Source organism: Dipteris shenzhenensis, chromosome 11, assembly GCF_047967505.1.
Source record: "Dipteris shenzhenensis isolate YYH24624 ecotype China chromosome 11, Dip_SZ_1.0, whole genome shotgun sequence".
Taxonomy (NCBI): Eukaryota; Viridiplantae; Streptophyta; class Polypodiopsida; order Gleicheniales; family Dipteridaceae; genus Dipteris; species Dipteris shenzhenensis.
In genome coordinates this window covers 2,819,118-2,845,176 of record NC_141606.1, presented here as the reverse complement: position 1 = coordinate 2,845,176, position 26,059 = coordinate 2,819,118, and the positions used below count along the sequence as shown (strand labels likewise).

At 44.8% G+C, this 26,059-nt stretch overlaps 1 protein-coding gene across 1 annotated transcript; it reads right to left on the bottom strand.

Annotated features, from left to right (window-relative positions):
* LOC147896483 (sm-like protein LSM1B) lies at positions 1–25,835 on the bottom strand. Its single transcript, XM_087381354.1, has 5 exons — positions 25,175–25,835; positions 1,848–1,916; positions 1,504–1,619; positions 1,230–1,292; positions 1–689 (listed from the first exon to the last, which is right to left on the bottom strand). Exons 1-5 carry the CDS (start codon positions 25,230–25,232, stop codon positions 612–614), a joined length of 384 nt encoding a protein of 127 aa, XP_087237480.1. The 5' UTR covers positions 25,233–25,835; the 3' UTR covers positions 1–611.
* Positions 25,836–26,059: the final 224 nt, after the last annotated feature.

The window sequence follows — 26,059 nt, the reverse complement described above, 5'->3', positions numbered from 1 at the left end:
GTAATATATGTACATATTTTCACAAGGATTTCAAATTCAACTATAAGACTCCTTATACCAAATGCCGTCATAACCCCAACTTATTGAGGTGAAGGAAATACATCCATAGGCAAGAGTTTAAAACCACCTCCAAAATCAAAAAATAACAAAATACAGAAATCTCTTCTCCAATTCATGGATCAAATACCATACAACATTGGCATCAGTCAAGGATCTCCTCTTCTCTTGGATTCTTGACATACATACGCATGATAAAATAAAACCGTGGCTTTTGTCCAAATCTCTAAATTCCTTGAAATCATGCAGGACTAATAAACAAGCCTGCCTGTAGTAGTGACACAGTGTGTGGAGTCCCAACATGCTAGTGTTCTATCATGTTTTAGCTTAATACTGCTGTCTTATTTATATCTAGAGCATGTTTCAATAGATGTCTCTGAACAAATACCTGGACGTGCTATCCGCCTAAAAACTTGCGGAGTCAGTGGGCTTTAAAATTCCCCGACTGACAAAGCACGCTCCTCATAACTGCCTAGGGCATAAAATATATGCCACTCTACTAAAAAACAGAACATCCACAACCACAAAGAGGAGAACCAAAGTCTATTATGCATTCAGTCCAAGTCAAGAAACTCCATCCGTTTCCTCATGGAGCCCTTCAGCTCAGTTGCATCCCTCTCTGCCTTCTGTGCCTGCAAATACAGATATTTGGGTGTTCATTGATTTTTTTGAAGTTAGAAGATATGGCAATACAAGCTTGCTATGAGTAGTGGGTGTAGCAAATTTTTCACAGGTATAAGATAAGGTTGCACATCAAACACTATACACAGATAGGCTCTGCACATGGAGGCCTTATTTCAGTGGTCAAAAATAAATACTATGGCTACTGCCAGCCCTCACCCTTAAAATTCAGAGACCCAGCTGTCACTACCCTGTCACTTCCCCACCCACAAGACACTAGGGAAAGGTACTCATTACACATGAGAAGCAGGCTTCCCATAGGCAGCCAACCTGTCAACAGCTCCTAGCTACTTTGCCTGGATGAATGCAGGGTTGTGGGTCACACAAGCTTGACAAAAGGATAGGATATTACAATACTACCATGATTAAGGTTCTGGTGTAGCAAAGCTTGTGAGAACATACATATGAGGACAGACCGATATGATAACAGCTCATTCTTGGCATCGAAATAAATTTGTTGGTACTTTGCCTTGGAGTGAAAAGAGCCTCACCTGCTCTATTTCTTTACGTGTAACTTTTATCATATGAGATGGCAAATCATCCCTTGTTAAATCCTGCACCCAAAAAAAAAAGGCCTAGTCTTGATTGATTTATTTTGCAATTTCCACTTTGCTGACAGAATTTGAATCTAATACTGCTGCATGGTGGTGGCCGTGGTTTTCTTGGGGGGTTGGGGGGATGCTTGTGCTTACATATGCGCAGCGCACGCGCACAGTTTTCAAAATACGAGTTAAAAAGTAGCACTACAAGAGCAAGACATCATACCAACTCGCCAATAAGAACAACATTCTCTCCACGGATGATGTACAATCCAAGAGGAAGATCACAGTAGAGTTCTCCGACAATTATTCTCTCCACAGCACTTTCAAGAACAACGTTTGCTGAGAAGGCAAAGGACAACACACAATAACATCAACAATGTGCTCTATAGAGTTCAAGGACCTGCAGCTTTGAAGTATCATTGACTTCACATCCCTCTTTTGAAAAGAACCAGCATAAAATTACAACATCAAGAAGATACCCATATCTTCACTATTCCATCCTTGTAAAAAACGCAGTTCACACCAATTACAATGGGTTTGGAAAAAATCATCCACGGTTGCGCATACCAAACTGGTCAAATGACCGAAGAATGCCAATCAGCTTGCGTCCATCGCGTAATATGACAAGCAATTTTTCTGAAAAAGACCACCAAGTGGGTTAACCAGATATGTAAGTGAATGAAGATAATTGTCTCCCTCCCTCCCTCCCTCCCTCTCTCTCTCTCTCTCTCTCTCTCTCTCTCTCTCTCTCTCTCTCTCTCTCTCTCTCACACACACACACACACAGAGGTTGTGATCTACCGATAGTCCCTCATGAGATAGTACTGTCCATGACACCACTACAGACTGATGCCATCTTCCAAACCGTGGCATTCATTCAGGTTGGGTTTGAAGAAGACAAGAATTGGTGCATTTCCAATTGTCCATTCTCTATTGCCCTGTTCAAAGAGAAGTATAAGCCCACCAGAAGGCTCTCTCTTCCTCATTGAATTCAGTTTTGTTGAGTTTTGGAGTTTCTTAAAATTTTTAAGTTACGGTCTTCTCGTGGTTACAACTATTTAGAGATTGCAGATGTTGCCCTAATATAGGGAAAGGGTATTGTCTTTTGTTAGTGTTGTAAATTAAATAAATAGTACAATTTAACTGCTTGCAGAGCAGCTTTCCCTAAGGGAGGATTGCACTATTTTGTTAGTGTTGTAAATTGAATTAATAGTACAATTTAACTGCTTGCAGAGCAGCTTTCCCTAAGGGAGGATTGCACTATTAAAGGATGCCTTACAACAAATTCAAATTTTGACTCAACGATTGCAGGCTAAGCATGGCTCAAAGCATATCCGCGACACCATCCATAGAGGAGAAAGGGTAGTCCTATGGAACCAGAAACCAGTGGGCATACGGTCGTGCCTATGGAGGCTAAAAATGCCGAGTACTGCAAATTAAAGACCTGAAAAGTATTCCGATCAGATGACAGAGCGTAGTTTGGATGTTATTAAGGGCTGGTTGCACAAATGGGACGAAGCATTTGCCATTTGTGAAATCAAAAACGACATGAAGAAAATCCATGAGGCCATGTAGCGGGAGATAGACTATCCTCACTCTCTCTCCTGCTCACTAGCTACTCATTATTCCATTACGGAATATAATTAAGCTATTGTATCAATATATAAATTGAAAGCACTATAAAGTTCAGGTTATGCACATGACTTTTTGAAAAGCATAATGCACATAGCACACCAAGTTATGTTAACATACAAATTAAAGCGCAATAAAATTTAAGTTATACGTGGATGTGAGTGAGAGAATCAGAGGGAGAGAAATGTAGTGGACCTCCAAAGAAGAATATATAACTATTGAGAGGTATGAATGCCCAAAGAGCTGAATACAACAGTATGGAGGGGCTGAAACCCTCAACTGCAAAACTAGAAAAGGAGGTGAATCCTCACTAGATCCCTGGAGAGGCTGAGGCACCCTGCTGGTCTGCTGCGGGGAGGCCTAACTGTTGCTGGGCTGAGGCCTTGATGCCGATGGAGAGTGAAGGCCAAGGGAGCTGCCTTTAATAGGCCCCCCTTGGGCCTAAAGCTGACCGAACAGTAGCTTCCTGCCACCGACCAGGCTAGCTTCCTGTTCAACAACCTGCTACTACTGGATGGCTGACCTGTTGTGACGTGGCACCCAACACTGCCATATGGCACTTGCTGACATCATCGTAGATGTGGCGCCTGTGCTGTACGGACTGCTAAGCTAGCGCTGTACGGAAGGGCTGAGCTAATTGTTGCTTATGTGGCATTTCACGTGGCAACCAGCTGACATGGCTGCCTACATGGCAGTCCACATGGCTACTGTGTGCTGATTGGGCAGCCCACCTGGCAATCCGGCATGCCACCAGCTAAGGATACCCGTGACATCCCCTTCTACTGAAACTCGAACTAGGGTATGAAAGCAGCCTCCCGACGTGCTGATGGAGGTGACTGGCTGTGGTGTACCTGGCTTGTAAATCTTGATCTAGATACCTGGTTCATGAATCCCAAAATGGTTGCTAAGCTCATGAATCCTGACATGCAGGGGTGCAAGGGTGCTAACTTCTGATAAGGATATGTGATGTGGGTTAATGATGCTCCCTGTGGTTTTCCTCGGTGCATATAGGTGATAAGGACTTAGGAAGACTCGGCATCCCGGCCTTGTGGAAACCTTGTTGCCTGTTGCAAGACTATATCCTGTTGTAACACTATGCCTTGCTGGCGCCGGTCTTGAATGACTAAAATCAAAGGTCGAGGCGAAACACCCTTAATCCGATAGATGAGCTTGGTCCATGGCCTCAGATTTTGACATCTAAGCCTTGGTGTTGATATTCTGGTCGGACTTTGAATTGGTGCCACCATCGTGCTCCCAAGATGACGTCCGCTACTTGAGTAGGTGCGACCCTGAGGGGCCAACTGTGTACCCACCCTGAGCTCTTCACTGTGGTTGAAGCTCCCTGCATGTTGTCTCACGAGGACATGAGATTATGGGACTTTTGATTTGCGACTCCTGTAATTTGCGCGTGACTGCCTTGAGCCTTTTGGGGTATTGGGCGTTGGAAGCAATGGAAGCTCAAAAATGCAAGCACAATGGAGAAAAACGAGATGTTGTAATAGATTGCTGCAAAACTGAAGTGTGGAGACTCAAGGGAGAGCCAACATAACAAAACCCTAGGGCTAACTGCCCTAACTGGACTAAGTGTCCTAATTGACCTAGATGGTACATAAACTAACTATACCAATAGTCTTGACTGACTATAACTAGGCCTACAAGGCTCATACCAAGGTATAAGTGGCATCTATGGATAGCCCATGAGATAGACTACAAACCCCCCTCCATGGTATGGACTGAAGTATCCTAGACATGGCTCAGGATACCTAAATATCTAGTGTCATGGTTGCACATGTTCGTCCCGTAGGATATAGCAACCTATGACTGTACAGAGTATAACAAATCAAGTTACAAAAGGTACTAAGTTTAAAGTTTGCCGAAAAGCCTCAAACTTAGGTCGAGGTAGAGCCTTCGTAAAAAGACCTGCCAAGTTGTCTTCAGTGGGAACATAAGACAACTCAATATCATCTGCTCATAATCGCTCTCTGACATAGTGATAGTGAACCTCAATGTGCTTTGTGCGAGCATGGAAAATTGGATTCCATACGACATCCAAAGCACTCTGACTATCAGTGAAGATGACGGTAGGAGCAGTCTGACATGAACAAAGATCTGCAAGTAGCTTCTGAAGCCAAACATACTCCACTATAGCTGTAAAAGCCGCTCTGTACTCAGCTTCACAGCTTAAAGTAGCAACTGTACTCTGCTTCTTGCTGAACCAAGAAACACATGAAGTACCAAGCATAAAACAGTTACCACTATGTGACACACGAGTGTCAGAACAACCATCTCAATCACTATCAGTGAACCCATGCATGACAAGTGAAGTATCAGCCCCATAAAGAAGGCCTAAATGATGAGTGCCTTTAAGATATATGAAAACACTCTTCACGGCATGCCAATGGTGCATATATGGACTATGCATATACCTACTCAACTGTGAGACAGCATACTGTAGATCAGGTCTCGTACGGCATAGGTAAATCAAACAACCAACTGCTTGCTGATAAAGAGTGATATCACATGTACCGCTGCCATCCTCAGAAGAGAAGTGAAAACCAATCTCTAATGGTGTGGATACTGGCTTGCAATCCTCAAACTGAAAACACTGCAAAAGCTGTCCAATGTACTTGGATTGTGACATTAAAATGCCCCCCTCACTGCTAACAAATTGAATGCTGAGATAGTAGTGCAGAAGACCAAGATCAGACATAGCAAATGTCTGCTGCAAATCAACTTTTAAATCTGCAATTTGCTGAGCATGTGTCCCAGGTACAAGCATGTCATCCACATAAAGGACTAAAATCAGCAAATCTGTCCCACGCTTGCGGATGTAAAGGGTAGCCTCTGTAGGGCTGTTTTGAAAGCCAAGTGTGAGCAAATGAGAATGAATTCTCGAATACCAAGCCCGAGGTGCCTGCTTCAATCCATAGAGGGCCTTTTTCAAGCAGCATACCTTGCTTTCAGAACCTTCAATCTCAAAGCCAGGAGGTTGGGAAACATAGACCTCTTCCTGCAAATGCCCATGAAGGAAAGCTATCTTAATATCAAGCTGATGTATCTGCCAATGAAAATGGGCAGCAAAGGCAATAACAATGCGAATGGTAGTGATCTTGGAAGTGGGAGCAAAAGTCTCCTCAAAGTCGATGCCATACTGCCAAGCATAGCCCTTAGCAACAAGACGGACTTTGTAACGGTCCATTGAACCATCAGCTTTCCGTTTGATCTTGTAAACCCACTTAGTTCCAATGGCATTCTTACCAGAAGGCAAATCACACAACTCCCAAGTGTCATTCTGATGGATAGAATCCAATTCATCCAATTCAGCTTGCATAGCCTTCAGCCAACAATCATTCTGAAAGGCATCTTGATGGCATAATGGCTCTTCATTGCATGCTGTAGCAACCAAAGCATAAGCAACAAAACTAGCATACTCTTTCCGGACAGCTGCTCTCATACGGGCTGGCAGAGGAGTGTCTTGTTTGCTGTCTTTTAATGTGTCAAGGAGCCAACAGGGTACCTTTTAAGGCTCCTGAATTTCTGCTCTTTCCTGGTCAAGAGCCCGGTGCAAATTATCCTAATCAATGATAGGCATATCACGCTGAATTTCTGCATGCACATGGGGCTGTAAATGACCAACAGATGGAGGAGGGACAACCTCAAATGGAACATCATCCCGAGCATCGGATGGAAACAAAGGCATCAAGCAGTCAAATATGTATGAGGCATCAACAACGGGCTGTTTTTGACAGTCCAACAAAGGCATAGTGGAAGATTCATCAAACACAACATGCCGACTGACAAAACACTTGCCCGCGCGGGGCTCATATAGCTTATAGCCCCTACTCTCTTAACTATACCCAAGGAAAATGCATTTAACAGCTTTATCATCCAACTTAAGGCACATGAGCATAAGCTAAGCATCCAAAAGTCCTCATGTAGGAAATGCGAGACTTACGACCCGTCCAAGTGCGATAGTCTGCAATGCCTTTGTAGGACATCTATTCAAGATGTAATTTGCACACATGACCGCATCCAACCACAACTTATTAGGCAAATGTTTGCCTTTCAACATGCATCTGGCCATTTCCATCGTTGATCTATTCTTCCGCTCAGCCGCGAGATTCTGTTGAGGAGTATAAAGCACCGTGCATCGATGATTAATGCCACGAGAAGCCAAAAAACAGCAAACTCCTTTGATATGTATTCACCCCCCTTTCTGTATTAATGTGAGCAATGTGCAGCCCACTCTCATTCTCAGGCAAGGCAATAAAGTGCTTGAAGCATGAAGAAACGTCGGACTTGGATTTCAATGCGAAAATCGAAGTGTACCTGGTGAAATCATCAATAAAGGTAACAAAATAGTAGAATCCCCCAAGAGCTGCAACCCTCATGGGTCCACAAACATCACTATGAGCCAGATAAAGCTTACGTGAAGCACCAACTCTCCCATCCTTGGGAAATGCAGCACGGTGCATCTTACCAAGTAAGCATGGTTCACAAACATGTTTGGTAGGCATATGCATTTTGGGAAGATCCACAACCATATCTTCCTTATATGACTTCACCAGGGCTCCAAAATTGAGGTGTCCAAACCTTTCATGCCACAAATGAGTATTTGCCATGATAGAATCAATAGCAAAGGCATGTGCATCGGCAAGTGCAGCATCATCATCTGAACATCTGTCATAAGCATCAAGTCTGTAAAGACCGCTAGACAATGTGCCAGTCAAAACCAGGGTAGAGGCAAGTGTAACATCATACACTACACACCTCACACCATCAAAAATAACCTGAAAGCCACATGTAGCAATGGCTGAAATAGAAATGAGGTTCTTTCGAATGCCTGGAACATAAAGCACATGCTCTAGAGTGACAATACCACTAGAGACAGAAGTAAGAGCAACTTGCCAATACCTTTCACGGTATATGATGCATTATTGGCACAGGTGACACTGCCCCTTAGATGTAAGCTCCAATGAGCTGAATAACTTCCTGTAGGAAGTGATGTGCTTGCTAGCACCACTATTAAAGAACCAGGCATCACGAATATCTAAAACTGCCATACAAGCATCATGAACATCAGGATTATACTGACATGTAACCAAGAAAGCCCAATGGTGGTCTTGTGCCAAATTAGCGGACTCATGTCGATCTTCTGTACTAGAAGAACCAGATACTGCAAGACTAGACTCTTTATTTTTCTTTTCAGATGCTATGCGCTTCCTACATTCAGAAATATCATGCCCAGGTTTCCTGCAATAGTTAAATCTCTTCTTCTTTTTGTTATCCCCTAAAGAAGAGGCACCATGGGAATGATCAGCATGGGAATGAGGGATTTCCAGCTGAAACCTTGCCTTTACCTTTGTGTTTATGATGGACAGCAAATGCTTGATCACTAGCCATAGTGGCATTGTGATTCACACGACTTTGCTCCTCCTGAAGAAGAAGAGCAACAAGCTGGTCAAATGAGAAATGATTGGCATCACCCCCTGCAACCAATCGCAATGTAGTAGCAAAGCCTTTATATGAATCAGGCAACCCATCAAGGGTATTAGAAACCAGCTGAGAATCAAGCATAATCTCATCAATGTTGGCCAACTGCTCTTTCAAATCCTTCACATTAGTGAGATAGGAATCCATGTTACCACCCTCATCAAGCTTTAAATCTTTCAACTGCCTGCGGAGATAGGCAACCCTTGCCTCATTTCGCACCTGATACAAAGTTGCAAGCTGATCCCATGCTTGCTTAGCTGTCTTGCAAGACCGAATATGAGAGATAATAACCCGTTTCATTGAAAGAGCAATCAAGGCATGTGCTTTGGCATCATGACCATCCCGCTGAATTTGCTCATGTGAAGGAGAAAAAGCACCTGGAGCAAGAGGTACACGAGTCCTGGCTGTAGTAGTAGAACCATCCATCACCTGAAAATGCAGAGGCTGCAAAAGTGTAGCACCAGTAACAGTGCGTGTAGGCCTGGCCTCAGAACCTGAAACAATATGCCATAGATTCTTGGAAACCAAAACATGTCCCATCATGTATGACCACATGGGGTAATTGGTGCCATCAAGCTTGTCATCGGCCCCAATCAGCCCAAACAAATCATCTTTGCCACCAAACATGGTGTTGAAATACAAGAAATACAAGGCAAATGCACCAACTGGCAAAGCAAATGAGAGAAAGGCAACCTCTCCGAATCAAGTGCCAAAAATCTGCCCAAGCTTCAAAGCTTATGTCTACAAAAAACTCTGCTGTCCCAAGGTATACCTGTTGCAAGAAAAAAGGCAACACGAGGCCTTCCAAGGCAACACGAGGCCTTTTCAAAATGCAAATGAAGCAGAAATTGGAAAAGCCAATGCAACGACTTACCCAATGATGAACAGCAGTGACAAGCTCTGAAAGCGAGCAAATGAGGACTGGAAATGAGAATTACAGCACAAGAAGTGCTCCCACGAGGAGGAGAGCACGTAGAAATGGAGAGAAAGAGATCCAATGGAGAGAAGCTCGTAGCCCGAGGCAAAGGGATGCCAAATGAGGAGGGAAGGGCTCAAAGAGAAGTCTCTAGATCAATTCAGAAGCTCCAAACGCCGACACGCAGCTCGAGGCAGCTCCGAAAGTCTGAGAACCCTGAAAAATGACTGGTGCGCACCCCGAGGCAGCTCCCATACTGCAGTAAATGCTGGTCGACGAAGTGTACAGATTTCTAACGCAGTTGTACGAATTTTTTTGACGTAAAGTATGGATTTGCTGACGCAACTATACGGAATTGTACGGATTTCCGTACAATTGTAAGGATTTTTCTGACTCAATTTCTGACATTGTCCATACAGCTGTACAGATTTTCTGACAGGTCCGAAAATTTGCTCAAATCTGCTCTAAAATTTAGGTTTTTGCGCAGAAATTGGCCCAGATTTGCTCCAAAATGCATCTCCTTCGCGGTATCTGCTCCAAAATGCGATCTTCTTGTGTCAAAATGAGGTTTTTCGCGACAGAAGTGCTTGGAAAGTCTCAAACACTCGTGGGAGTGTGAAAACCAGCAAGACCAGTAGGAAAGAGAGCTCTAGAGGCTGCCAAACAGCTTGGGAAAGCTGTCAATGGCTGAGGGAATGGATTCCCGACCTACTATGATACCACTGTTGGGTGTTGGAAGCAATGGAAGCTCAAAAATGGAAGCACAATGGAGAAAAACGAGATGTAATAGATTGCTGCAAAATTGAAGTGTGGACGCTCAAGGGAGAGCCAACATAACAAAACCGTAGCGCTAACTGCCCTTACTCAACTAAGTGTCCTAGCTGACCTAGATGGTACATAAACTAACTGTACCAATAGTCCTAACTGACTATAACTAGGCCTACAAGGCTCATACCAAGGTATAAGTGGCATCTATGGATAGCCCATGAGATAGCCTACATGGGGCGCAAGGATCCTACCATGTGTGCAGACTTGGGGAATTAAAATCCCCTAACAGACCCTTGGAAATTGTGAATGTGCGCCCAGTTACTAGGCAATTAATTCCTAGGGCCAAAGTGTGCAACAGGGGGGTCAAAAGAGTGGTGCAATTAAAAATGGCTAATTTTAGCATAGGACTCCAAAAAGAGCAGAGCGCCCTGTTTTTGGACTTAGAAGACATCACTTCCAAAAGGAGCCAGATCATCAGTTGTGAGCTGCCAAAGCCTGCCAGGTGCTACTAGAGCCAAATCGTCATCTGCCAGGAGCTTCAAGAGCCTGCTAGGGAAAATCGCCATCAGTCAAGCTGGCCAATTCCAATGCATCCAGGGCCTACCAGAGGAAATCGCACCTGATCCAGGAGCCTGTTGCAGATTGCGATTTCAGCCAGGGTGTCTCTTCCAAATTGCGATTTCATCTACAGGTCTTCCGAGCTATGCCAAGTGACTGCGTCCAATTCCAGGGCTGTTCCAGGTGTTTCCAGGCTGTCCAGGTTGCTACAGAAGATTGTGATTTTGCTTCCAGGCTGTCCAAGCTCTGCAGGAAAACTTGCGATTTGATTTTTGGAGCCTTCCGGGTGTTGCTGCTGATTTTAGTAACTTTCCAAGCGTGGGTTTTTTTTTCTAAGCTGCTCTTGGGACTGTGCCACAGCAGAATCATCTTTTCTCTGTAGGATCTAGGGTTTTCCAGCATTGATGACCTTTCTTCTATGGATACTGGGTAGAAGAAGGCTTGCTTTTTGCCTGCTTTTTCCGCTCCCTGATTGGTTGCTGGCTAGTTATTGCATTTGGGTTTTTTCCCTCGCGAAGAAAGGTTGATTTATGCTGTTGGGTAGTGGCCGGAGAGTTGAGACAACCTGTTTGGGAGTGCTTTGTTGATTGATTGCACCAGAGGGCTGTTGAGGGCTTGCCTTGCAGTTGTTCACCCGTGTCTGGCTGGTTGGGCACTTGGTTGTGCAATTGCAAGCATGGCACAGATAGTGGATGCTATTGGGGTCTCTGTTGCATGCTTTGGTTGGTTGAGGATACAAGATTGTCTAGTAATTGGATGCCATTCACCGTTAAAAGTTAAGCAAGGAATTACAAGGTGGGCTGGACGGGGAGTCTGCAGGCATTGGTGTCCTGTCGTGCAGCTTCGCAGAGACCTTTGTAATCAACCGCTTAGCTTCAAATGAATGTTAAATAAATACCGCAAGGGGCGCCAATGTTTGGGGCCAATCGGTGTCCTTGTTTGTGACTAGGAGTACTCTAGCTCCCCTGTGATTTAATCTGTGGTGCAAATTACTTGTCAATTGACTGTGTATGCTGTACCAAGGTCGACCCATTAGGGGCTGACCCAATAAGCCCTGGTCGGTCAGGCTGACTGACCAGGTCGGCTACTCGCTGATCAGGGGCTATATAAGGGGCGGTCAGTCCCCCATTATTGCGCATTCAGTTTCCTGGTATTTGCCCTGTTGTTCTAGCCTATTTCCAACGCATGTTCCAGCCTATTCCCTGCAGCGAAACAGCTCCTTAGCCTCATCATCAGGGGCAGATCTTCACACAGATTGTGGGACGACTTGGACAGCAGCAAATGGGCAGATCCAGACCTGTTTCAGCAGCCTATCCTCAGCTCTCTCATTCTCTCTCTCAGTTCATACTCAGTTTCAGCTCATCCTTTTCTCATTCTCTCAGTCACGCAGCCACCTGCATGCCCGTGGACAGTACTAGCCTGATACATAAGTGACCTACATCAACGGTGTGGACAGCATTGAGGCCTCGATCAGGGTTTGGAGCTGTTTCTCAGGTTTTTGGGCATGTGTTTTGGAAGTCTAAAGTCTATATATATATCTAATTCATTTACGCACAGCAGGGACTAGCTACTATGACATCCCCATTGATGTCATCAGCGCCAAACAGTGAGTGTAGATCATAGTATAGACATATGCTCTCACACATACAAATCCACGAACCCACACATACCTGAGCATCCATCTATTCAAAGGTCTTCGTGATGAGTTTCTGTTGGCACTCCGCAGGTGAAGAGAAGACTCAGCCGTGACAAAGGCTAGCACTAAAGGAGAAGGCTCATCAAAAAGTAGTCCACATTCTCTTCATTCAAGCTACAACTGCTTGTGAAGACTATATGATTTCATTTGAGTCTCTCCCAACCAAGGCTTAGACAATCTAGCTAATAGGGCAAAGCACCACTTAAGATAGAAAGAATTTATCGCAATATTAGCAAGCCGCAACATGAACGAATACTTCACAAGACATGTCCGCTAATACGCAGAAGCATATATCTAGATGAATCCAGGAACATGCCCAAACTCATGGTTGAATTCTCTTGATCTCTTGAAGACTGTATTTCAGCATTGTAGTTCAGTTCTCCAAGGTAAAGCAAATTCTCCTACAATTGTAGGAGGGAGCCCTCGACGGGTACACGGACCCGATTGGTTGTAGACCCTATCATCTCTCTACCCTTTTCTCCTCTTCCCCTCTACTCCCCTCTGTATGGTGTACATTGAAGACGCCTCACTAAAGCTTTAAAGAAGCTCTTGATACAATTCACACAATCATTAACCATTGCATGTTACATTGGTATCAGAGCTTTGGGCATGATCCAATTTGACTCTGCAAGTGCATGGCTGTGTTGAGATCTGGAAAAATCACACAGCCAACCGCCATGGTTGAGGAAAGGAGAGAGGAGCTTCAAGACACTGACTTTACTGAAGACAGCCAGAAAGATGCGCTTCAACAAAGCAATCAGGAAACAACCGAGATGCTTATGGATCAGAATCAATGCCTCCTGGCCCAACTAGAAGAAAATTCATGGCACCTGGAAAAAAGCAAAAGACAACTGGAACAGCTGGCAGCAAGCAAGGAGGCAGAAAAGCCTCAAGAATCTAGAGGCCGCTCAGGTTTTGAAAAACTGCTCTTAATGATGCGAGAGGAATGCAAGCATGAGGAGGCACTTGCGCAGCCCAAGCAACAGCACAAACTTGATTGAGAGTCCATGCTGCTCCAACATCAGCAAACGTTAGACACAATGCCGGCCAGTTTGACCGCGACTGCGACCTCTTCACTAACTCCAGCCACTCCACATACGATCGCACAATCCAACCCCAAGTTCGTGCAATCACTTGGCCATTCTATAGTTTGTCCAATGAGCAAGACAATATACACCTCGCAGCTCCCCACCTCATTGATGACGCAATGACCTAGTGGCAGCATTGGGCTATTAGATATAGTAACCCCACCACAAAGGTAACAAATTTCGTTTGGAATAGGTTTGTTGCCAATCTCTAGTCTTGTTTTCTACCTCCACAGTATATGCTCAACCTAGAAGACGAGTTTTCTCGCTCTCCCAAGATAGTTTTGCGTGTGTTGTCCTACAACAAAAAAGGACATCACTTTGGCCCAGTAGCTTGGAGTGTCAAAGAACAATTAGTTGAAGCAGTCCATTAGAGGTTTGGATTCAAACATCAGATTTCCACTGCGAAATTTTGACTCGCTGACCTGTGAGCGGGCGCTGACCCTCGTCCGAAATCAAGAATGATGTTGAATGGGAAGGCCCAAGCAAGTCCAAACAGGTGCCAAAGCCCTGCAACAATCATCATCACCCGTGGGCAAGGACACACAGCAAAAGGAGTCTAATAACCAGAAGAAAGATCATCAGCGTGTGTTTGGTGAAAAGAAGGATTCCAAGCGTAAGAAGACAGTAGAGGAAGAGTCAAAGGAGGGCAATATAGGGATTACGTTCAGCTCGACGAATAGAAGCAGTTCAATTCCAGGGACGCTGCTTCTTTTGCAATACTATCACCGGGCATGGAAAGAAGGATTGTCTTGAGTGGCTAGCCAAGAAGGCTTCCAAATCACCATCGCATCACCTGTAGCAGCTCCCGCACCTCCCACTTCAGCCATGAACGCCATCCCACCTGTGGTGTCCGAAGGTAAGGAGAAGGGCGACATCAAGGATCAAGAAAGGCTTTGATTCGAACCCATGGTTTAACTAAAGGGCAGCAATTCATTGTCCTTTTCGACATGGGAAATTCTGAGGACGCAGTCTCCCCACAGCTGGCCAAGAAGATGGCTACTCTTGTGCCTCATCATCTCGACATGGATGGTTTTACACTAGGTCTACGCACTCAAATCACGCACAAGCCACGGTTTTCATTTTCTGTTCAAAAGGCCTCATTTACGCGAGATATCGTAATTATGCCTTTGCTTGGATATGACGCACTCAAATCACGCACAAGCCACGGTTTTCCTTTTCTGTTCAAAAGGCCTCATTTACGCGAGATATCGTAATTATGCCTTTGCTTGGATATGACATGATACTACATATTCTGTGGTTCCAAGATCATTCACCTCTCTTTGATTTGCAGCAATATAGCTTCACTATCGTCAAGGGTCTTTTGGAGCCGGCCATCATTCGTAGAGATAGGAGCACTCCCAATATCCCACTCATCTCACATATACAGGCTCATCATGCCATTCGCAAAGGTGCAGTGTGCACCCTCATTTATGTCAGCAACAAGCAGGCTATTGTACAGAGAGCTCCACCTCTAGTAGAGAGAGTGGTTGATCTTCTCAAAAAATTCCAAGATATCATGCTACGAGATGATCTCCCACCCCAACTCCTACCCAGTAGGCCTGAGGATCATCACATTGAATTAGTCCTAGGATCAGCTCCGCGTAGTTATCCGGCCTTTATGCTCACAATTTGCAGCTCCTATTCTCTTCGTCCAAAGAAGGATAAGTCAACATGTCTTTGTATTGACTATCAGGCCATGAGTAACAAGTTTCCCATGTCTCGCATCCAACACATCTTGGAAAGGCTTAATGGTGCTAAGTATTTCTCTAAGATTGATGTAAAGAGTGGCTACTACCAAGTCCGTCTCCTTGACGCCGACATTCCAAAGACGGCTTTTCGGATAGAGCGAGTTCACTATAGTTGGTGAGTGATGCTTTTCAAACTCAAGAATGCATTGCCCACCTTTAACAAGATGATGCTGAGGATCTTTGCAAAGTATATCGGAGTGTGATTCATAGTTTGACAACTGCCCAACAACATGTGCAAGACGTGAGGAATGCTCTTTTCGATTTGCGCGATGATCAGCTCTACCTTAATGCAAAGAAAAGTGAATTGGGGTTGTTAGAAACTCAATTACTGAGGTACATCAGCAGTGCAAAAGGCATTAGCTTGGACCCTAAAAAGGTTCATGCCATTTTAGATTGGGTTGTTCCCACGATGCCTAGGAGATCCCATCCTTTGTTGGCCTCTGCCTGGGCCTACAATGCACATATGGACGGTTTCTCCACATTTGCATGACCTCTCACAAATTTGTATAAGGGGGTGAAGATCTGCAAAAGAGATTTGTGTTACCCCCAAAGCTCTGCAGGCCTATCATGATTTACAACGCTTCGCCTCTTGTGTCTTGGAACGATCTGCTTTTGGTCACCACGAATGCAAGCAACATAACCCGGCCAATGGCCTACTACAGCTACAAGTTATATGAAGTGTAACAATGGCTCTTTCTCAATGCCATATTTTTTTATCATTATTTTTAGTTTCTTGAGATCTCATTTAACTTAACCACACGTGTGTCCTTCTATGTGAGTTCTTACGATAGGACTTCACATCCCAGCCAGGCGTCTTCTCCTACCATGTGCACATCTTCATCGACAGTTCAGAGTACTCTCTTTTCATGGCTGATCACCATGCATTGCTCTCTCTTGTAACCTTCAGTGTGACCCTTTCCGAACATCAGAGCTCTTATCACCTTCAATGCGATCTGTCGCCTTCAACGCAACAAGTCACCTTCAACGTGGCTCTATCACCTTCAGTGTGATCTACCGTCTTTAGTACGGTCTTGGTTGCCATCTTCAGCATGGCCTATGTTTACCATCTTCAGTATGGTCTTTTGTTACCGTCTTCAGCACGGTTTCTCTCTTTGCCATCTTCACCATGGCTATGGTGGCCTATGTGTTCCTAAGCCTAAGGTTTCTATACCAACCCTAACAGGTGAAATATGAGTTTCTTGTGTTTCAAGGATAAGTGGGACCAAAGACCATTTATGCGGCTTTCTCCACCTGGTACTAAGCCAGGGGCTTCCAGTGGTTACATTCTTGGGTGATTATCAATCGTCGTACATCTAACTCCCACTTTGAAAAGAAAAATCATTGTAATAGTCCTATGTTTGAGTCTTGGTCTAGAACTCTGGATTTCCTAGATGGGGTTTTGTCCAAAGATTTGTACTACCATTGTAGTGAGGCTAAGCATCATTGAATATATAAAAATACAACTGGGTTTACCTAGTTTGGGGAAGCGGCCTCATTCTCACCATGTCGGGTGCTGGTGTACTCGTCTCTATCTCTTTTATTTTCCAGTGGTTATGTGGTGTAAATGCATTTAAGTTGTGGCATTTTTATGTGGAATTTATAAAAGTTTTAAAATTCTAAGTTTATTAAGTTATTTGACTGAAAATCACGTTTCTGTGTAAGCACAGCTCTGAAACTTATGAGAGCCTAATCATCCTTTCCAGTTGAAGGACTTAGTACTAATTAGAATCCAGTCCTAGGTCATCTTAGGAAATCCCCCATGTGTGCGTGGTTGAGTCACAACTGTGTCTGGTCTTTTGTCACCATGGTGGCTACAGAAATCTCAAAAACAAAAACAAGACCGAGGATGCAGAGAAAAAGAGACAGATGAAGTGCTTCTACTGTGAGAAGCTTGGTCATTCCACTAAAGAGTGCCGCAAGAAGAAGGCGGACCTCAAGGAGTAGTCATCCAAATCCAAGGAGGAGCCAAAGACCGAATCAGCAAATGTCACGACCGGCGCTCTCTTCATCATCACTGAGTACTGCTCCGCTTATGCAATCAGTGAGAAAGAGGAAGGTTGGTATGTGGACAGTGGAGCTTCAAAGCACATATCCAACAAGAAGGAATGGTTCAAAACCATGGAAGGTACACATCCCGATTCCAAGGTCACTGTTGGGGATAACCGGTCATGCCCTGTGAAGGGTGTGGGTCATTACTACTATTGGAAACGAGGAGTTAATTTCCGGTGTATTGTACGTATTGAATTTGTGCAAGAGCCTATTGTCTGTCTATCAGATGGACAAGCACAATATGTCGGTATTATTTGACAACGGCAAGGTCACTGTCACATCCAAGGCAAACGGACAGGTGGTGGCTCAAGGTGTCGAGGAGCATGGGCTATATCGGCTCAACGCTCTGGTGGTGCACGGGGACCATGGAAGATTTATGGCACGAGCGATTCAGTCATGTCAACTATGGCACTCTCTCCGAGATGAAGATGACAAAGATGGTGGATGGACTTCCACCGATTGCAGGCAATGATCATGTCTACAGGGCTTGCGTGGAAGGCAAGCAACACAGGGACAAGTTCCCATAGGAGGCCTCGTCATGGGCCAAGAAGCCGCTCGAGTTGGTTCACGCCCACATCTATGGCCCAATGTCGACAAATTCATTCGCAAGTTCAAGGTATTCTCTCTTACTTGATGATTTCAATCTCATGACATGGGTATTCTGCCTAGCCAAGAAATCTCACGCTTTCGAGAAATTCAAAGTCTGGAAGGCCCAGGTAGAGAAGGAGAGCGGGGAGGTAATCAAAGCCTTCCGCACCGATAGAGGGGAAACACAGGACCGTCACAGAGACGAGGTTGACCATGTTGTGAGGGAGAAATCTCTCGAAAGCCTACTGGGGTGAAGCCGTGAACACTACCGTTCACATCCTCAAACAGAACCAAGACCAACGCTGTTGATGGCAAGACTCCATACGAAGCTTGTTATGGTAAGAAGCCCATCATTTCTCATTTGAGGGTTTTTGGTTCTAAAGCATTTGTGCATGTACACAAAGATGAGCGAACAAAGCTGGATCCCCATAGCTGGAGCTGTATCTTTGTGGGATATAGCGAAGAGTCCAAGGCCTACCGCCTATTCGACCCGGACAAAGAAGATCCTTATCAGCAGGGATGTGATCTTTGAAGAAATCGAACCACAACCTGCCGAGGAGATTCTAGACCTTCTAGTGTTACCCCCACCCAAAGTCACCATCCGCGAGGCGGAGACGACTGAAGATCCCGAGGAGGAGGAGGAGCATGCCATTCCAAAGCCAGCTCCCAAGTCAACTTCATCCAAAGTACCTCCATCTGAGAAGAAGCTACCTCAATGGTACTTGAAGACATTAGTAGACTCACGGGTCATGGACATACCCGAGAGCAGTTCCGAAGCGCGGCGGTCTCAAAAAAACATGAAGACTCCCTCCGTGAACTTCACTTTGGTAGCACAACTTGCTGAGCCCTATTCCTTCCAGGAAGCGAAGGATATACCAAAATGGCAGGAAGCCATGAAGGCTGACATGGAAGCCATTTTGAAAAATGGCACCTGGGATTTAGTGTCCAAACCAACTAGGCGGAAGGTCATCAGGACTAAATGGGTGTACAAGCTTAAGTTCAAGTCAGATGGGAGCTTGGACAAGTACAAAGCACGATTGGTAGTGAAAGACTATGCACAATCAGAAGGACTTGACTTCAATGAGACCTTTGCCCCCACAGCTAGGATGGTGACTATTCGGACAGTCATTGCCTTGGCTGCTCATCACAGTTGGCCTATCTCTCAGATGAACGTCAAGTCTGCATTTTTGAATGGTAGAGGGGGATTTGCGGCTGGTATTGATCCTAGATGTGGATGACCTCATCATTATTGGGGATCATACAAAGAAGATTGCTAAGGTCAAGAGACTTCTTATGAAGGAGTTCGAGCCACAGGAGAAGTATTGCAGGGAGCTACTCAAACGCTTTGAGATAAAAAATTGCAAAGTTGCAGTGACTCCCATGGAAACTGGTCTGAAGCTGAGTGGGCGTGATCCATCTCAGCCAGTTGATTCATCACTATATCAACGCTTGGTGGGGAGTTTGGCTTTACCTCACCAATACTCGACCAGACATTTCCATCGCAATCGGTTGCTCTGTCAGTTCTCTGCCACACCCAAGAAGGCTCACTGGGACACAGGTATGAGGGTGCTAAGGCACTTGAAGGGTACCCGCACCTACGGCATCACTTATACCAAAGGCATCGAGTTGGGATGTTTCTGTGATAGTGATTCAGTAGGTGACATTGATACCCGAAGATCGACCTTTCTTACTCTCATCAGGAGCCGTGTCATGGCTGAGTAAGAAACAACCTACTGTCGCCCTTTCATCTACAGAGACGGAGTACAGGGCTGCTTGTACAGCGGCATGTGAGGCATTGTCGCTTAGGTGGATCTTGGAGGATATGAATGTGGCCCAAGAAGATGCGACTACAGTTATGTGCGACAACCAGAGTTGCATAGCGATCACCAACAACCCTGTGTTTCACACACGGACGAAGCACATTGAGGTCCACTACCACTTTGTTCGAGAACTCATCGACGAAGAAGTCATAGAGTTGATATGCTGCCCAACCAACGACAACATCTCAGATGTCTTCACGAAGGCTGCAACAGCGGCCCATAAGCAGGGCTTATGGGCCCTTATATAGGGCTGACCTAAGCCGGCCTGACCAGCCAGCAAAGGCCAACCAATCAGGTTGGTTGGTGGGCTGGCAGGTCGGTGCCTTGGGCAAGGAGCCGACTCCCTGGTCGACCAAAATGAAGGAGCCGACTCCCTGGTCGGCCAAAATGAGGGGGCCTAGCCCTTCCTATAAAAAGCCCCCCCTTCCCCCCTCATTCCTCATCACCTGCACTTACAACCTTGCACACAAGCAAGCGAACAAGGAGAGGAAGAGACTCAGCATCATTGACAGAGTCAGGCTGTTTGTACACGCTCTCTTGAGCTTTTGTTGCCCACGATTGTGGAGGAATATATCTGAGTTTTGTCCTATCTCTCTTTCAGTTTTTTGAGTGTTGTATGAGCTAGAGCGGAAGTGAGGTGTGAGTGATTCTATCCTCTATTTCCAACAAGGTTGCCTTCCTCTCATTTGAGTTGTCAGATTGGTGCTTTTGCCTTGCACAATGGCTGGCAATAAGGATGATTTGTTTGGGATGCTTGGGCCTAATGACAAGCTTGATGGCACAAATTACCCCATGTGGTCGTACATGATGAGGCATGCATTGGTTGCCAAGAATCTATGGCACATTGTTTCAGACTCTGAGGCCAGGCCTACACGTAATGCAGCTGCTAGTGCTCCACCTTCTACCTCTGGTACTACTTCAGGTGATGGGTCTTCAGGTAAAAAGTCTAATGCTACTACTAGAGCAGCTGCATCTACTACTACAAGTACTTTGCCTCCTACACAGGAGCAGATTCAGTGAGATGGTCGTGATGCCAAAGCACATGCCTTGATTGCTCTTTTAATCAAAAAGGTTATTATCCCTCCTATCCGGTCTTGCAAGACAGCTAAGCATGGGATCAGCTTGCATTCTTATATCAGGTGCAGAATCAGGCAAAGGTTGCCTATCTTCGCAAGTAGTTGAAGGACTTGAAGCTTGAAGAGGTTGGTAACATGGATGCATATCTTACTAATGCGAAGGATTTGAAAGAGCAATTGGCCAATATTCATGAAGTGATCCCTGATTCTCAGCTTGTTTCTAATTCTTATCACGGCTTCTCACCTTGATGGGTTGCCTGATTCTTATCACGGCTTTGCTACTACATTGAGATTGGTTGCAGGTGACAATGCCAACCATTATTCTTTTGACCAACTGGTTGCTCTTCTCCTTCAAGAGGAGCAAAGTCGTGCAAATCACAATGCTTCTATGGCTAGTTGATCAAGCCTTTGTTGCCCATCATAAAAACAAAGGCAAAGGCAAGGTTTCAATTGGTAAACCCCCTCATTCACATGCCGGTCATTTTAAAGGTGCCTCTTCTTTGGGGGATAACAAAAAGAAGAAGAGATGTAACTATTGCAAGATATCTGGGCATGATATCTCTGAATGCATCTGAAAAGAAGAAGAAAGAGTCTGGTCTTGCAGTATATCCCTACAGGATGAACATGTGCAACCATGACATTAGATATTTAGGTATCCTAAGTCATGTCCAAGATACTTTAGCCCCATAACATGGAGAGGGGTTTGTAGGCCATTATATGGGCTATCCATAGGTGCCACTTATTCCTTGATATGTGCCTTGTAGGCCTAGTTACAGTCAGTTAGGTCTATTGGTATAGTTAGTACATGTAACACCTAGGTCAGTTAGGACACTTAGTCCAATTAGGGCATTAAGCCCTAGGGTTTTGTTATGTTGGCTCTCTCTTGAGCCTCCACTCTCACTTTTGCAGCAATTCATTACAACATCTCGTTTTTCTCCTTCTCACCTCCATTTTTTAGCTTCCATTGCTTGCCCTAGCCTACAGACGAGTCACGGGGCAAGTATTATTCGCATATTTCACTTTTATCAATCACTACACTTTCCTTTACGTGCTGTTTTTCTTGCATTTAATTCCATTTTTTGTCTTTTAGGCTACCAGCAAGTGATTTTCATTTTCACTCATAGGGCTTTCTAAAACCGACTTTGTTTATATTGAACATGTTCCCTTCGATTTCCAAAGATTCTAACCTTATTTAGGTTAAAAACGCTAACCGCTTCTGTTGTGGGCTGTGTGTTCCAGAGCCTAAGGTTTCTATACTAGCCCTGACACGTGGAATCTAAGTTTCCTGTGTTTCAAGGATAACTGGGACCAAAGACCATTTATGCAGCTTTCTCCACTTGGTACCAGGCCGGGGGCTTCCAATGGTTTCTTTCTTGGATGATTCTCAATCATTGTACATCTCTCCCACTTTGAAAGAAAGATCATTGTAATAGTCCTATATTTGAGTCTTGGTCTAGAACTCTGGATTTCCTAGAGGGGGATTTGTAAGATCTGTACTACCATTGTAGTGAGGCTAAGCATCATTGAATATATAAAAATACAGCTGGTTGAACCCAATTGGAGGGGGCGGCCTCATTCTCACCTAGTCGGATGCTGGTGTACTTGTCTATATCTATTCTATTTTCCTGTTGTTATGTGGTATAAATGCATTTAAAGTTGTGAAATTTATAAAGTTCTAAAATTCTAAGTTAATTAAGTTATTTGACTGGAAATCACGCTTCCGTGTAAGCACGGCTCTGACATGAAGTCGAGAAGAACTACTCAGCCTTCGGCTGACCTTGATGGATTCTCGCATCAGGGCTTAAAACAATTTGGCCAAGAGGTTCTCTTCAACCTATTTTTGGCTACTCACACCTTGCTCCTAGACTGTTGATTGGTCCCCCATATTTGGATTGCTCATTGGATTTATTGTTGGACTCATTATCGGATTGGTTGTCAGACTGGTTGTCGGACCTTTTGTCAAACTTGTTCTTGGACTTGTGATGGGACTGTCTGTCGGACTGTCTATCAGATTTTTTTTGGGTTTACCAGATTGGGCTATTCTTGCAGGTCCATTGGTTGCCAAACTTTGGTCTTTGCCTCTTTGGCGCCCTCTGAATTTCTTTCAATGCTACTCTTTGGACCTATTCTTCCATCTAAGAGATCTCTCCTTTACTTCTTTCTTTGCTTGTGGTTTCTCTTGAACTGGTCTGTTTGATCTCGTGACTACCAGAGCCTCCACATGTGCAACTTTTATTGTTGCAGAAGATCTCCACTGCTGACTCTTGTAGAACCTCCATGTCTTCAAAGACCCATGTGAGCCATGAGGACTTGCACGATGCCATGCAGGCCACTCTGCACTCCACCTCCATACATGAAAGAGCAACCATTGGTTGCTTCTTACTGAGCTAATAAGTGACTCCTGATCAACGCGGTAGCCTGTCCTTTCTGAATTAATCAAAATCTCTGGCAGGTGCCAACTTACCGACAGCCCACCCACATACAATCTGCTGCATATCAGAATCACATACATTTTTGGTTCACAAGTTCTTTAAATTCTTTCCTGCAAAGCCCCAATTTCCCTAGATGGGCCGAGAATGCCACATGTCCATTGATCAAGGCTCCACTTAGGTGCCCCTTTTACCCCTTCTTGGGATCCCTTAAGACCATTTGCCCCTAGGCACAATTCATAATTAGAAACACCTAGGCCTTTGATCTTCAGACCCAGCTAGTCGTGCAAATCACCCTTACAGACGACCTCGACATTAAATCCCTTTGACCGTATACATAAAGCGCATTACAGATTATTTACAATTTTGGGTCCTCTAAAGGAAAAATGCCGAGGTCATGTTACCTCAGCTTGACCATAACAGTTACCATGTTGATATGAGAAGTGGAGAACATTGGAGAAAAAAGAGAGAGAATCCAGCGTTCATTGATATTTCTGACAATTCAGAGAGGATACCATGTACAAAGACAGTGGAAGGAACAGACAACACGACACAAGTCTAGACCTATGTAGAGAGACGGGGTTTTCCAAAACCCTATATGACGTCAGGACTCAGTGCCATGTGGCTGACAAAAAAACAAGCTGCCCTAGCTGAGCTTAACTCACGTCAAATTTTTAAAACGACCATTGATTGGTCCAAACATGACATTAGAGTATCACAAACTGAGTATTAAATTCTAACAGTTCTACATAAGCCACAAAGCAAGCTGTGCTGATGAAATTGCTTTTGTATAAGTTGAGCACTCTTCACATACAGCACTAGAAGCGACAGAAAGGAAGGCTCCCATAGTTGCAGTAACTAGAAAGTGGGAAGGTGCAACACAAAAGAGAGTACCAAAAAACATTTTCTCCTGAAATAGCAATCAATGTCGTCAGTGTCCTTTCTTCACCTTGCAGGCTACATAACACAAAGGTCTTGTGCAGCAGCAGACTGCAAAAAGATATATGCAGTACCTAGAACATGGGAAGGAGAGAGTCCGAATAATTTCTATCTGAAGGGATGCAACCGCAAGGGGAGCCCTGTGACAGTCATTTAAGAGCAACGTACACACCGATTAAACAAAAGTGTGACATTTTGATCATGTCCTTTCCTGAGACTATTGTTTACGGCCAATATAGACAGGCTTTCAGTACATCTTTTAAGACCACACAGGACCAAACTCATCTAAGCTTCAATCACCTTGAGAGTTTGTATCCACCTGCATGCCACCAATCCATCATTGCAAATGTTCAGACACATATGTATTAGTATTGCCCTGCAAAATGCGGCCATGACAAGCGCAAGTATGCTATTAATGGAGCATCTGCTCATTAATGTAAGTCTGGAAGTATTCCAGTGCTGGTGGTTTTTGATAGTCAGCTTTCTCCTCTTCACTCACAACATTACAAAGAGAGGTTCTTTGCTATTTCCTTTCCATTAGTGAGCCACGAGGGTTTAATGCCTCGGGCTATGAGCTAACACTATGGTATTATCCCAACGATTGAGCAATATAACTGCTGGTTGATACTTAGCCCCGACATCTCGCTCTCATCTGTGCATAAGCACTCCCGAACAAAACGTTTGGTTTAAAAATAAAATTCGTTCTTTAAACGCTCCCATTTGATAATCCAGAGTAAGGCCAGGAACGCCACATACGATGAAGGAGACTCTCTCTCTCTCTCTCTCTCTCTCTCTCTCTCTCTCTGTCTCTGTGTGCGCACGAAGCAAAAGGGCCAATGAGTTCGTGCAAGGATCCTGATCGTCGGAAAGAGCTTCAAAAATGATGGTGTAAGAATCGATGGCATTAAACACACGTGTGTCTCAATCAAGAGCTTCAAAAATAGTTAAGAATCGACACACGTGTGTCCAAATCGCAGATAGGGCTGATGGAAGACCTTTGACCCTCATCCAAACTATCAAATGATGTCAAGCTTCTGTCCTTCCGTGTGTGTATAAAATGGGCCGATGAGGAGAACAAGGAAAAGGACTCTTACTGTCAAGATTGTCCGCGAGAGAGGTTGCAGGGAAGGTGTCGGGTCCTGCCCACGACATCACCCTTTATCCCCTCTTGATTTCGGTCTCAATGCAAATCGCACCAGTGCAAAAACATGTCTCAAATCAAAGCGATGTCGCAACTTCGAAACGGCGAAGGTTGAGAACCGAAAAGCACTCTCTGCGATGGTATTCGCCCGGCAAAGGAAACTACTCGATGTGGAAACCTATTACTTTTAGATGATGGTTTCAATTCTGCCGGCGGTGAGCCACTTGTCTTCTCTTTCAGAAGCTGAACTTCGACTCGTCGCGAAAGGGAGTGAATCCAAATCCCAATTGGCGGAGACTTCTTCGTCGAGACACGAACGAACCCAAAAAGAGCAAAACTCTCCCTGTATCCGCTGTCGCTCTCCCAAGTGTCCCTCTCTCTGTCGCTCGCTCGCTCGCTCTTTGGCAAATCTAATTTTCTCTGGTTGTCCTCCCCAACTCAAAGGTGCAAACTACAAGCCAAAAGAGCGCGAAGATCTCAGTCCGCGGAGCCCCAATTCAGTCAAGGCCATGCCCTTGCTCCTGTAGCCTAAATGAACTTGTCACACCCTTGCTCTTCTACTGCCGCTTGCCTATCTCTCCCTCGCTCTCTCCCGCGCCCCGTCCCCCCCCCCACACCCCCCGCCCTTCTTTTTCCTCTCTACCCCCTACACTTCGCCCTTTCCCTCCCTCTCTCTGATGAGACTCTCTTTTCCTCTAGAATAGGAAAAATAGACTCTGCATCGAACTTTAGCTACTCCAATAAATGAAAATCGGCAATTCTACCTCAACACTCTCCTCCATCCATCGCCCCTCTCTCTCTCCAATTATATTTAGTCCATTTCTCACCAGTGGAAATG